Source organism: Odocoileus virginianus, chromosome 12 (assembly GCF_023699985.2).
Source record: "Odocoileus virginianus isolate 20LAN1187 ecotype Illinois chromosome 12, Ovbor_1.2, whole genome shotgun sequence".
Classification (NCBI taxonomy): Eukaryota; Metazoa; Chordata; class Mammalia; order Artiodactyla; family Cervidae; genus Odocoileus; species Odocoileus virginianus.
The window spans coordinates 6,382,384-6,397,265 of NC_069685.1; the positions used below are offsets into that span (position 1 = coordinate 6,382,384).

Consider the following 14,882-nt stretch of genomic DNA (forward strand, 5'->3'; position numbering starts at 1 on the left):
GGAAGCCCTACACATTTTTTAGACTGAAGTATAATTGACCTACAACATTATGATGGTTCCATATGCATAGCCTAGTGATTCAGTATTTCAAAATGATCACCATAAGTCTAGTTACCATCTGCCATCATACAAAGTTATTACAATATTATTGACTGTATTCCCTATGCTGTAAGGCTTTGTGACTTTTTGATGGTATATTAATAGTACTATCTTTGTAAGTAAAGGATTATAGTCTCTTTGTGAAAACTTGCCTAATTGTTCTGGCATTAGCCAGAAACTGGGGGAGGAACCCAGGAGAAAGGCAAGAAACTCACAAATAGGCCTTTCCTTCTTTTTCTCTCCCCTCATAAAGAAAGAAAATCCAATAAAGTAGTTTTCATAAAATAAAGTTGCCATATTAATCTCAGGAAATAGAGATCAGAAAATACTGAAGCTATGAAAACATTGTAAGGATTAGAAAAATTATTAAGGGGAAACTCATAAAACAGGCGTTTAATATTGGATTCATTTCTTGGCTAGAATGCCTTCCAGGTTAATGTAATGGATCTGAGGAGCTGAGAAGCATTAGCAGTTCCTCTTCACACCTTTACAAATCATACCCAGTTGTCAAAAAAGCAGAATGCTTCTGCTCTCAGCCCCATTACACAGATCAGAATAATAGTTTAGCAGCCAATTTCTGCTATTAACAGAACTCAAGGGGAAAAAAATGACAGAAAAGCAAGCCAAGGATGGTGAAACCAATTATGATGACAAGCATATTATTAGAGGCAGGTAATGGGCAGAAAACTACATTACCATCAGTGTTTTTCTCAGCCTGGTAATGAAGACCATGCGGGTACAGGTGTGAAGGGGCCTGCTTGTTTGGCAGCAGGTGTGAGGGGCTGGAAGGAGGGCTGAGTAAACACTGCAAATGACAGTAGAGAAAGATGCCGTGGACTTGCCTTAGACTTGGTTAGGAGGTGCTTTTGCAGACAGTTGTGATTTTTTTCTGTAGAAGCAAGAGGAAACAGTCTTTGATAGAGAAAATTATGACCCTGAGGTTCTTAACCCTTTCTGGATCACAGAACTCAGAGAATCTGATTAGCCTATGAATCTTTTACTCCCTTGAAAATACTGTTTTGACATGTATGCACAATTGGAGGTACTATTTCCAGAGCCTCAAGGGCCTATTCTTCACCCCAGATCAAGGACTTCTACTATGAAATATTAGAAATAATCCTCAGTGGACCGCTTAGGTAAATTCTGATGCATCCATACAATGAAATATTGTGCAGTAACTAAAAAAGAGGCAGACACCTGTTATCCCCTACTATGGACCAATCTCCAAGATACTATTAGGTGAAAAATACAAAGTATAGATAGTATTCATGGTATTTTAACTATTGTTGGTGTTAAAACACATACTTACATGCAAATATCCTGTCTTTGGAAGTCATGTAAAAAATGCTAACAAAGGTTGTCTTTTATGAGGGAACTTGGTAGGCAGGGGAGGTTGGGGGAACCTGGCCTTTAAATAGCTGGACATAAGCAGAATTAGGATGAAAGAAACTAAGAGAGATATCTCTTGTCTTTGCCCCAGAGAAAAAATGGCCTCCTGCACTGATCCTCAGCCTGTGGGTCATGATAGGCTGAGGATTTTAAAAAATAAATTTTTTAAATAATAAAATACACCGTTTCTAAACAATTATATTATTCAAGGTTACAAATAAAAGCTAATTATTATTAACTAAATATGTCTAAATTAGGCAAATTCAAAAATACCCATCTGCATTCTTTCCTATTAAATAGAATCACTGAGGAGTAATAACCCAATAAAAGAGTTTTTGTTTTTCTGGTTACTTTATGGAAAATTTTAGGGCTGTTATTGCCTTGAAAAAGCAACTAAAGGGACAAGTATTTTCATATTTTTTCCTTTTATTTCTAAGTGATTTTTGTTTCAATTTATTTGGCACAGGTGTTATTTCAGGTTAATTTTGTAACTTTTTCATGTCATTGAATTTATTTTATTGGATTTTGTTTCAGTTACAAAGTAACATTTGCTGTAACAAAACAATATAAACATTTAGTAAAATAAAAAATTAATCTCTCTCCTATTCACTCAAATCCTCAGAGTAACCAGTGTGAACCATTTTGTATGTAGCTTTTGGTGCCTTTGAATGTTCCAAACCAAAGCTTACAGATGTGTACACATATATAAACTTTTTCCTGCTTTTTACAGAAATTTTTACTGAACTGTACCCATTACTCAGCAGCTTGCTTTTTTCGTTTGGTACTGAGGTTTCAGGTCTTCTCTCGGGGCCAGTGGATCTAAGTCTGACCCTTGTTCGCTTACACCTGCCTGATATTCCCCGGTATGGGCACAGCATAGTCGAGTCAGTGTCTCCTCTAGTGATGGGCATTTCAGGATGTTTTGTTTTTATTTATTTATTAACTTGCTGCTAAAAAACATGCCATAGTAGACAGTTTCCTGCCTGGCACTGCCAGGAGTTCCCAAACATGAGGTGCCACCTTGCTTTCTAGGTCACCTACTTACATCGCTGTTGGAGAAAAACACCCCCCTCATGGAAAGACATAAAAGTAAACATATGGTGTAGCTAGAGAGAGACTCACACAGCATCATCAAGATGAAAACCAGGCCTCTGGCTCTGCCTTCTCACTGCCGTGACGCTGTGTGTCCTCCCCGCTTATCTGCACGCCTCTTCTGGACGGCAGCCTGGGACAGCACGGGGCAGAGAGGCGGATGCCGAGCTCGCTGACTCAGGGAGCCCAGCTGGGGGAGGTCGCTAGGCAGACCCACTCCTGCCGAACAACACAGTGCGGGACACTGAGGCTTCCTTGCTTCTCTTTTCCAGAGACATATATAGTAGAATAATTACCCATGATCTGAGTGCCAATTATTAAAGGGTAGCTAATGATATTAAAAATAAGGACCAAGAAGAGAGTGAATGTCTAGGATATTTTGAATACTTTGTATTTAAGTTGTATTTTGCTACTTCAGTTTAAACCCAGCAAGTGTAAAAGAATGACTACACCCTTTAATGCGATTGGTGAGACCTGCAGGCTTTGGGGTTCCCTGAGGCCAGTCCTCCAAGAGCAAGCACATTTGGGAGCCCCTGTGCCCAGTCCACCGAGGGCCCTTGAGCGGCTTCTTTCTCCTTCCCCACCCACCTTATTCATGCTCTCACTCCTGGAATGTGAAAAAGACAGAATTTCAGATGAATTGGGGAACGATTCAAGTGATACCACACTCAAGATTTTCCTCTCCCTCCACAGTCACCCCCTAAACTCACCAACTAGACACCTCTCCTAATAACCAACAGCTTATAAGGCCCCAAAGCAGCTGTTAGCGCCGACATGCTGCTTGAATGGAGAGCACCAAGAGTGGTTATCAGTCTCAATCCTTTTCTTGAGTTTTGGTCCTCTTCCCAGGAGGAAGCAGAGCTCTGAGAGGATGGCTGTCACAGCCGTGGTTGTGGGGTGGGGATGGTGAAGACTGTGCCACAGCCACAGGAGGGGACAGACGGTCAGCAGGTTCCAACACGGGCCCCGGGGGCAGAGCAGGGGCGACAGCAGGGGAGAGAGAGACGAACAGGAAGGAAAGCTGTGCACACAGGAAAGATAGGACGTTGCTGTGTTTGAATCATATAGATGCCAGATTACATGGGGTCTTCGGATTATTCCGTTTTAGCCAGCAGTACTCAGATGCAACATCCAGGGAGTTCAGAGTCAGGTAGTGTTTGCAATAATGGGCTTTCATATTGGTGTACCTACCCCTTTTTATCATGGGCACTGCTCTTTCCCAAAGACGAGCTGTGTATTATTCAACTTGGAAAAACTGTTAGGATGTGTAAAATCCAGTTGTTTGGAGGCCCTGGAGCCCTCTGCTCTGCACACCCTCTTGCTCTGCCATTCACGTTCAGCCTGCTTCCCTTCAGCCCGCACCTGAAGTCCCCCCTTGCTCAACGTGTCTCTTTATCAGTAGCACGTCTCACCTTGTAAAATACCACATGGATCACTTTTCTATTATATTTATTGTTTGTTGTCTCCATCTCCTGCCCAAGTGTAAGCATCATGAGGGCAGAGTTCTTTGCTCTGTTCACTGACATATTCTCAGTAACTAGAACAGCATTTGTTATGTAGCATGCACTCAATCAATACTGAATGAAAAAAAGAGCAAGTTACAAATGTTACCTACCCCCCAGGTTCTTGGGCTCCTTAATCAATAGAAAATGACTAGAGGCCAGACAAGAAATTCAGGCAAGGCTTTATCCGGGCCCCTCCTGTAGCAGCGGGGAGCGAGAACAGCGACAGCTTCCCTTGCTCACTGGTTCTCCAACAGGGGCCAAGCTGGTTCCTGGTGTGGAGTGAGTCATGGGTCCAGCTGCAGGCGTGTGTGTGTGCGTGTGTGTGTGTGTGTGTGTGTGTGTGTGTTGGTCCCTCAGTCATGTCCAAACTCTTTGTGATCTCATGGACTGTAGCTTGCCAGGCTCCTCTGTCCATGGAATTCTCCAGGCAAAGATACTGGAGCGGGTAGCCATTCCCTTCTCCAGGGGATCTTCCCAACCCAGGAACTGAAGCCCGATCTCCTGCATTGGCAAGCAGATTCTTTACCTTCTGAGCTGGACGGGTAGCATAGATGTTTTCCCACCCCTCAGGCGGTATTGTATGCAGGGGGCATGTGCCGTATCCTGCTTTTGCTTGGGGTTCTTCAGAAGTGGCAGTTGGGTTCTTTGGTCTCCTTGTATCTTTTGTCCAGAGTCCGCAGCAGATGCAAATGCATGCAGCTATTTTAGTCTCGTGTAGTTTCTTAGTCGCCTGAGGAGGGGTGTGTCCAAGTGCGAGCAATGCAGCACTGCCGCCAAGAGTCCCAGGTCCTAGCCTGTCTCACAGAGAAATAGATATAAAATGATTCTCCTTTTACTTTTCAAAATACCTGCATAATCAGGATCTCCCTGGCGTCTGTGGTAGGACTCAGAGCTTCCACTGCCATGGCCCGGCTTCAGTCCCTGGTCGGGGAAGATCCCACAAGCCATGTGCTGCAGCCCAGAAACTCCGAAAAACAAAAATATCTACAGTGCAATAATAGAAAAAAAATCTGTAGACAGACACACCAAATTTTAGATAATTTTTACTAGAGGGATGGGATTACAGGAGATTTTCTATCATATTTTCTCAATGTTTCCCATTTTTACAATAATTATTATTTTTGAAATGAAAAATAATGCTGTAACAAAATAAGGGATTAAAGAATTTGGTTAGACCTAAAAGAGCTTTGTTGATTTTCTAGGGTTATATTGTAAGAGCCTTTTCTGAAAGTTTGACATTGTTTTGACGACGTTGAGTTGGATTTTTGAACATAGACAAGGCTCGCCTCACTAATGTGCTACTAGTAGGTTTCCATAGAGGGGTCATCTAATTTTTTTCCCAGTAGCCTAGCAGTAATTGTGTTATCTAGCGTGCCCCCTGGGGGTCTTATGTAGGTGGTAGATAGCAAACTTAAAGTGGGGTTGTCCTTCACTGTCCTGGCTCCCACCTCTCACTGTTAGTCGCACGTGGTAGGCAGACATGAGAGCAAGTGACTAGTGAGCGGGTGCTGCTCTGGTGACAGGTCTGGGGTGTCCTGAGAGCTGGGTGGGAGGGAAGGCAAGTGTCAGGGAGCTGAAAGCGCTTCTGATCCTTAGCTCAGCTTTTCATATATCCTGAAAAGAGTTGGTCAGCAAAAGGTGCTTTATCGAACAACGGCTGTAACAGGCCAACCACGAACACTTGGAGTGCATTGTTTCACAGGGAGCATCTCCCCACAGGTGAGATCCAGAGGACAGGTGCCAAATACAAGATATATTCATTCTGTCTCTTGTGGAATAAAGGCAGAAGCAGCCTCATGAGATCCCATGTGCCGTGCAGAGTATGCATCATACAGCATTTGATTTTGTTTTTGCTAATCTATTTATTTTTAGATTTCTCATCTTCTAAAAAGTTTATGGTCATTTTTCCAAGCTACTAAAAAGAACATTTGTGTTAAAGGAAAAAAGACTATTTCTATCAGGAAAAAGTCTTGATGGGAAAATTCCCTGCCGGTACAGTGATTAGGGCTCCATGCTGTCACTGCTGAGGGCCAGGGTTCAGTCCCTGGTCTGGGAGTTGAGATCCCACAAGCCATGCACTGTGGCCAGAGAAAAAGGAAAAAGCAAGTTTGGTGGTTGTGCTTTTGTTTAAAATACTCTACCTAAGCACATAGTGTCCATTTTTAAATGAATGAGTTAAGACAGAGGAATGCTCATTCATATATCCTTGCACCAAAATTAAATATTTGAAGGGAGATGTCTTACCTTACTTCCAGGGTAAAACGCTCTCTGTTTCATATTAGTGAGGTGTAGGTTTACCTGACTATTCAAGACTGCGGAGCGCCCCCTGTAGGCCCTGGCGGCCCTCGGGGGAGGTTTTCTAGCAGAGGCATGGGAGTGGAGGATCCAGGAGGCTTCACAGTGCCGGGAAATGGGCTCCTTGTTTCAATTGCCCCTCATTTTCAGGGAGACACTTATAAAATGATTACACTCCCGTGAAAGATAGCTTCTACATAATTGAAGATTGTCCTGGCTATCTCTCATCAGAGAGGGAAAAAAGCCATATAAATTATTTACAGAGCTCCAAGTTGTTTCCTTTCATGAGCCCTGATTTTGTTTTTGTCTCTGCAAACTGAGATTTTGTTTATCCATGAATAGTTTTCCCTAGGGCATGAGAAATATGACTGTTTAATTATGAATGAGGTTTTTTGTTTGAGTCCATATTAACTAAAATGTGCAAAATCAACTGTTTTTCATTAGATCCTTTTCAGCTCCCCACCAGAACAGAACCAACAAAGGAACAAGCAATTCAACCAGCACCCACCAGGAAGCCCACTGTGATTCGAATTCCAGCCAAACCAGGAAAATGTAAGCAGTTCTCTGCCTCATTTATTTGTTACTCTGGGAGCTGGGGAAAAATATATGCTAATTTATCAATGTCTGCTTCTGAAATTATGTGTTATTGGCTGTTTATTATTATTACTCATAGCTGAGAACATATAAAAGCAAGTTGTTTTTTCATAATTCTCTAGATAGTTAATTTAGATTTTACTTTTTTTAACATCCTTTGAGGCAGAGAGATTAGAAGGAGGCTTAAACTCAGAATAAGTATATTATCCTATGTTAGTGCCAGTAGTAAAGATACAGTAGAGAAGTAGTTGAAACTGATAGCAAATACAGTTGTTTATGTCTGTTAGGAGTATATTATTCCAGTCAGCATAATCTAAATATAGCTATGTGTGAATTGTCTGAAGGGAAATAACCAAAAGTTTTAAAAACGTAGCAATGTATAAAAAGACTTTTTACTTAGTATAACATTACATGTTTTATAAACTTCCTACTTGATTTTTTTGGGGGTGCTGTCTTTGTGGGGTCTTTGTGCTCAACCAGGGAACAAACCCAGGTTCTTGGCTTTGGAAGTACAGAGCCCTAACCACTTTCACACTCTCACATGAAATTTTGGATGAGTTTTAGTAAGTACTGCAAACAAAAATCTGATATTATTATAAGAGAGATTCCTAGAGGCCAAGGGAAAAAGTGTGTGAGATGTATGCACACAAATGACATCCAGTGGGCTCCAGGGTGATCACACACTCTCTCTGTGAGCCTCTTTCATTTCCTGTCCTCTAACGTTTTTTTGCATAGCCCGGAGGCATCCTCGCCTCTGTCTGACGAGACTCTGCCCCTGTGCTCCTGGCAACAGCGTAGCAAGTATACCAGCCCTTCACCTGCAGCATCCGAGGATCACACTGCAGGCGTGCCCTGCAACGCCATGTGACCCTTTAGTTTAGGGTTGGACCTCTCTCTCTGTAAAACACTGCCTAGAAGCATCATACTGGCTTTAGTCTCTTGATGGTTTTATTAACAAATGGCTCCAATCCATGCAGTGAGAAGATTGAACAGAGTTGCCCTGAAAAATGAGGAGAGAAAGTCAACAGTACAAAAATCTAATGACTTTTCACTTCACTCAGTCCAGCCGCTCAGTCGTGTCTGACTCTTTGTGACCTCATGGACTGCAGCACGCCAGGCCTTCCTGTCCATCCCCAACTCCCTAAGTTTACTCAAACTCGTGTCCATCGCGTCGGTGATGCTATCCAACCATCTCATCCTCTGTCATCCCCTTCTCCTCCCACCTTCTATCTTTCCCAGCATCAGGGTCTTTTCCAATGAGTCAGTCTTTGCATCAGGTGGTCAAAGTGTTGGAGTTTCAGCTTCAGCATCAGTCCTTCCAATGAATATTCAGGACTGATTTCCTTTCAGATTGACTGGTTGGGTCTCCTTGCAGTCCAAGGGACTCTCAAGAGTCTCCTCAACAACATAGTTCAAAAGCATCAATTCTTTGGCACTCAGCTTTCTTTATAGTCCAACTCTCACATCCATACATGACTACTGGAAAAACCATAGCCTTGACTAGACAGACCTTTGTTGGCAAAGTAATGTCTCTGCTTTTTAATATACTGTCTAGGTTGGTCATAACTTTTCTTCTAAGGAATAAACATCTTTTAATTTCATGGCTGCAGTCACCATCTGCAGTGATTTTGGAGCCCCCCAAAATAAAGTCTGTCACGGTTTCCACTGTTTCCCCATCTATTTGCCATGAAGTGATGGGACCAGATGCCATGATCTTAGTTTTCTGAATGTTAAGCTTTATGCCAACTTTTTTACTCTCCCCTTTCACTTTCATCAAGAGGCTCTTTAGTTCTTCTATGCTTTCTGTCATAAGAGTGGTATTGTCTGCGTATCTGAGGTTATTGATATTTCTCTCGGCACTCTTGATTCCAGCTTGTGCTTCATCCAGCCCAGCATTTCTCATGATGTACTCTGCATATAAGTTAAATAAGCAGAGTGACAATATACAGCCTTGATGTACTCCTTTCCCAGTTTTGAACCAGTCTGTTGTTTCATGTCCAATTTTAACTGTTGCTTCTTGACCTGCATACAGATTTCTCAGGAGGCAGGTCAGGTGGTCTGGTATTCCCATTTCTTTAAGAATTTTCCACACAGTCAAAGGCTTTGGCATGGTCAATAAAACAAAAATAGATGTTTTTCTGGAACTCTTTTGCTTTTTCGATGATCCAGAGGATGTTGGCCATTTGAACTCTGGTTCCTCTGCCTTTTCTAAATTCAGCTTGAACATCTAGAAGTTCACGGTTCACGTACTGTTGAAGCTTCATAGGAAGTTATATAGTAGTGTTAGACTAAAGAACTGGTCATGTGTTTCTTTTGACAGCATGATATAACCCACAGATATAGCCCACATGACAGCTCATTAGGTTGTCTGCTTGCTTGCTGTTACCTTATTATAACGTGTTTGGGATTTTAATAAGCTGTGTGAGATATAATGATAATAAATATTGTCCAAAGCTTATGTGGCTTCAAGGAATATAACTTGTACATTGCAATGTATTCTTCTGTTGTATCAGGGTCCCCAAAACCCCCATGTTCGGTGATTTGCTTGCAGGACTCACAGAACTTAGCATACAGTTGTGTTTCCAGCTGTGATTTATCAGAGGCAAAATCTGCAGAGGGAAACGGTTCATGGGGCAAAGTCTGGAGGAAGCCAGGCACAAGCTTCTGAGAGTCCTCTCCTAGTTGGGTTGCACAGGATGTTCCTCAGTCTCCTCAGCTGTGAAATGTCAATCACGGAAGCTCATTAGAGACTCAGTACCCAGGGGTTTTGTTGGGGGCTGTTTACATGGGCACCTCTAGAAATTTTGTTATGTACCAAAATTCCAGATTCCCAGAAGGAAAGCAGGTGTTCAGCATAAACCATATTCTTTTATTTTATCTGTTCTGGAAATGGTGGGAACCTTCCCAAAATCCAGCTTTCTAGGCCATCAAGGGCCAGCCTTGTAACTCAGTCCTGCAGTATTTATTCTTTCCTATACACTGATAAGTCGAATTAATAGTCCTGAAATCCTGAAAAAGACATATTGAAGAAGCACCTTTATTTATTACCCTGACAAAGCTCCGGGAGCTATTAGAAAGCTGAGTTCTGTACTGCTATATGTAAGAGAACTGAAGGGCTAGTTCCTAGAGAATTATTTTTATTTATATAAAAACTAATTCCCCAGGGACTTTCCTGGTGGTCCAAGGGTTAAGACTCTGTGCTACCACTTCAAGGGACACTGGTTTGATCCCTGGTAGGGGAACTAAGATCTTACATGACACAAGGCACAGCCAAAAAAGAAAAAATCAGTCCCCTAAAATTTTATTATTATAATTATTAAGCAATGCATAAATGCTATAGAGGAAAAATAAATAAGACTTGGTGTCTGAAGAACTTGGAATGCATAAGAAAAGAAACGAACAGCTTTGTGGTACAAAACTCCTTGCTCTGAACCGCTTCTTCCCCTGGAGAGCTCTTTCTTCTGACTCAGTCAGCTTCTTCCCCTGGAGATCTGTTTCTTCTGACTCAGATGTCCTTTCCCCAGATATCTGCATAGCTTCCTTCTTCACTCTTCTTTCAGGTTGTTGCTCAAATGGCACTTTTCTCATTGAGGCCTCCGCTGACCACTTTATTTGAAATCGAAAATCTCCACCTCCCCCACGTACCCACATCAGATAATTACTATGTCCCTTCCTTCCAGGAAGCTATCTCCTCTCTACTTTCATGTTCTTACTACTTTGTACCCTTAAGTTTTTTGTCACGACAATATATCCTAAGTGATTCATCATTTCTGCGTAAGAATAAGGAAACTACAACACAGAGAGAGTCTTCAAGGTGGCAGTGGAGTTGGACGGTCTCTGTGTGGCAGCCCCGCCTCTCACTAAGAAAGCTTGCCTGTATCTGGATCCTTGTTTTCCTAGTAGCTGGCCTAGGCACTTCCCTCCTTTGTGAGTGTTTCCCTGTCTGTGAATAAAACAGGAACTCATCCTCTTGTTATAAGTTTTTCATGTGAAATGGAAGCAGAGAGTGTTCATTTGAATGAGAAAACTTCCCATCACCTTTAAATGCCTTAACCAGTAAAAGGTGGCTTCAGCCTCCTTTATATGTTACCATCATCCTCTCTCCAAGTATTTTGCACACAGCTTTTAATTAGCTATCACAAATTAAACCTGGTCATCTTTGTTTTCTTCTTTTTATAATAAGTTGGTACACTATTTCGGGGTTAAGGATATAATTTGGATGTAAAGATATTGCATGTGGAAATGAGAGCAATTAAGCCCATTAATCTGGAGCTGATGAATTGGAAAGCACATTTAATTATTTGGATTGGGGGAGGGTTGGTCACACCACCTATTAGGAAGCAGCAAGGCTTATTACAATGAAAATAGACTTTTGGATTCAAAGCTGTGGTCTGACTCTTACTAGCATCAAGACCTGGATGTTTTTGTTGTTCAGTTGCTAAGTCATGTCCAACTCTTTGCTGCCTCATGGATTGCAGCATGCCAGACTTTCCTGTCCTTTACCATCTCCCGGAGTTTGCTCTAACTCTTGTCCATTGAGCCAGTGATGCCATATAACTATCTCATTCTCTGTCATCCCCTTTTCCTCTTGCCTTCCATCTTTCCCAACAGCAGGGTCTTTTCCAATGAGTTGACTCTTCGTATCAGGTGCCCAAAGTATTGGAGCTTCAGCATCAGTACTTCCATTGAATATTCAAGTTTGATTTCCTTTAGGATTGACTGGTTTGATCTCCTTGCTGTCCAACGGACTCTCAAGAGTCTTCTCCAGCACCACAATTCAAAAGCATCAGTTCTTCCGCACTCAGTCTTCTTTATGGTCCAACTCTCACATCCATACATGACCACTGGAAAAACCATAGCTTTGACTATACAGACCTTTGTCAACAAAGTGATGCTTCTGCTTTTTAATACACTGTCTAGCTTTGTCATAGCTTTTCTTCCAAGGAGCATCTGTCTTTTAATTTCATGGCTGCAGTCACCATCCATAGTCATTTTGGATCCAAAGAAAGTAAAATCTGTCATTGTTTCCATTTTTTCCCCATCTATTTGCCATGAAGTAATGACCAGAAGCTGTGATGTTAGTGTTTTGAATGTTGAGTTTTAAACTAGTTTTTTCACTCTCCTTTTTCCCTTTCATCAAGAGGCTCTTTAGCTCCTCTTCACTTTCTGCCCTTAGGGTGATATCATCTCTATATCTGAGATTGTTGATATTTCTCCTGGTAATCTTGATTCCAGCTTGTGATTCATCTAGCCCAGCATTTCACATGATGTACCCAGCATATAAGTTAAATAAGCAGGGTAACAATATACAGCTTTGACGTACTCCTTTCCCAATTTTGAACCAGTCCTTCGTTTCATGTCTGGTTCTAACTGTTGCTTCTTGTCCTGCATACAGGTTTCACAGGTAGTCTGGTACTCCCATCTCTTTAAGAATTTTCCACAGTTTGTTGTGATCCACACAGTCAAAGGCTTTAGCATAGTCAATGAAGCAGATTTTCTCTGGAATTCCCTTGCTCTGTTCTATGATCTAGCGGATACTGGAAAATTGATCTCTGGTTCCTCTGCCTTTTCTAAATTCAGCTTGTACATCTGGAAGTTCTCTGTTCATGTACTGTTGAAGCAAGACCTGGATAGTTCATTTGTTTTCTTCTCAGCTTCAGTTTCTTCATCGGTAAAATGGATGCAACAGTATCTAGCATAGTGCGTTCTAATATGGTAGCCAGTAACCATATGTGGCTACGGAGAACTTACAATGTGGTCCGTGCAACTGTGGGACTGAACTTTTTATTTAATTTTAATTAAGATTTAAGTTCAAACTGCCATATATGGCTACTAGCTAGTGGACTCAACAGATCTAGCACTTAGATAGATGTTGGTTAGAGAAATGCATATGAATAAAGTGCCTTAACTTAATGCCTAGTCCATAGAAGGTTCCAACAAATGCTGGCTTACTGTTGTATTTATTTAGTATCATTTTTACTCTTGATAAAACATTTGGTAAAATTAACTGATGGCTGCTAACCCATCAATTTTCTGAGATTTGCCAGGAGATCTTTCTCATTTGCTTAGCTATCTATTCTTTTGTGTATAGACATTTTCCTAAGGAAGTAAGCTGCAGTCTTTTCATCCTGTGAAACCCTCGAAGACTAAAAATTACTGATTAATTATTTCTGTTTTTTTCAGGTTTACATGAAGAGGATCCACAAAGCCCACCTCCTCTCCCTACTGAAAAACCTATTGGAAACACCTTTAGCACAGTATCTGGAAAGCTTGGTAATGTTGACAGAACTAGAAACTTGGTAAGTGGTCATTATAGGTTGTCCTAAGCTACGCACTAATTTTAAGTACTCAGCTGATGTCTAAATTATTTTACTATTGGTCAGATAAAACCTTTATTACAAACCATTTTCTAAGCTCCATGTACTTATTTAATATTTTTTAAATTCATATAGGATAAAAGACTTAGGCTAATTCATTGTACTTCATCATAAAATAATTTTCCCTATACCAGTATATTGTCCGGAGAAGGCAATGGCACCCCACTCCAGTACTCTTGCCTGGAAAATCCCATGGACGGAGGAGCCTGGTAGGCTGCAGTCCATGGGGTCGTGAAGAGTCAGACATGGCTGAGCGACTTCACTTTCACTTTTCACTTTTATGCATTGGAGAAGGAAATGGCAACCCACTCCAGTGTTCTTGCCTGGAGAATCCCAGGGATGTGGTCTCACAGAGTCAGACATGACTAAAGTGACTTAGCAGCAGTATATTGTCTTTAAAAATTTTTTTTTATTTTTTACATTTTTGGTTGCACTGAGTCTTTGTTGCGATGCATGGGTTTCTCCTTGCAGTGGCTTCTCTTGTTTGTAGAGCCTGGGCTCTAGAGTGCACAGGCCGAGTAGCTCCATAGCATGTGGGATCCTCCGGGACCAGGGAAGGAACCTGTGTCCTCTGCATGGGCAGGCAAACTCAGATCACCCTGAGAGTCCCAGCATTATCTTTTAAATAGCACTGATGATGAGGAAGTTATTAAAAATCTCTACAAACTTTTAATTTTTGTGAAAACAGATTTAGTTCATTGATCAGACTATATTTGAAATACTGAATGAATCACATAATTTTAAGATAATCGTGAGAATTTGTTCATCTGAAATTTAGGCGAAAATTATTTTTTAAATTTAAAATTAGTGCTTTAGCATGTGCTTGTTAACAGATGGTGGTCAAAAGTTTTAAATATATACACTTTTTTAAAAAATTCCAACTTCAATACCATTTTTCCATACTTTTTGAAATTCCTAGGTTATCTTTACAGTTTGTTTCAAAAGAAACCAGTTCTTAAAGTCTTACAGCCAAATTTTCAGTTCAAATTTCGTAATAGTTTTACATTGTGAATTAACTATGCTTATTATACATGCAAACTGATCTAATCATCTAGTGAAGAGAAATTTCTTTGATGGATCCATTAAATTGAATTAGCCAATATCAAGTTAATGAGATTTTCCTGTAGGCTGAATTAAAATTTAGTGATCACTTGCATTTCAAAGTACTTGGTAATAAATTTTTATTAAAACTGGGCCAAGGAAACCCAAAAGAGGATGATCGAGATCCTGCCATGGAGTTGTTGAATGGGGGAAATCCCATATTTCCGTGGAGAAAAAGTTACTTGAGAAGGTTACCAGCCTCTACTGAGAAGGGCTGTAGAATGGAGTGAGAGGATGACGAGTAGACATACTTAGCATTCATTGAGTCATGGGCTTTGTCAACCATTAAAATGTTAAGTATTATTCCATTTGATGTTAAGCAATCCACAAAGCAACTCCAACATAGAAAAAAAGAAGAAAGAAAAGGAAGTTAGAATAACGGAACCATCTGCAGAGGGAACTCTATTCATCACTGTTTCTACCTCGCATG

At 41.0% G+C, this 14,882-nt stretch overlaps 1 protein-coding gene across 10 annotated transcripts in view; it reads left to right on the plus strand.

Moving 5' to 3' along the window:
* Positions 1 to 14,882, plus strand: part of SH3D19 (SH3 domain containing 19) — a 199,395-nt gene that overhangs the window by 155,747 nt on the left and 28,766 nt on the right. For all 10 annotated transcript variants that reach the window (XM_070474759.1, XM_070474755.1, XM_070474756.1 and 7 more), the window contains 2 exons: positions 6,825 to 6,932; positions 13,158 to 13,273. In XM_070474759.1, coding sequence (XP_070330860.1) covers positions 6,825 to 6,932; positions 13,158 to 13,273 — 224 coding nt within the window. The remainder of the gene's footprint in view (positions 1 to 6,824; positions 6,933 to 13,157; positions 13,274 to 14,882) is intronic.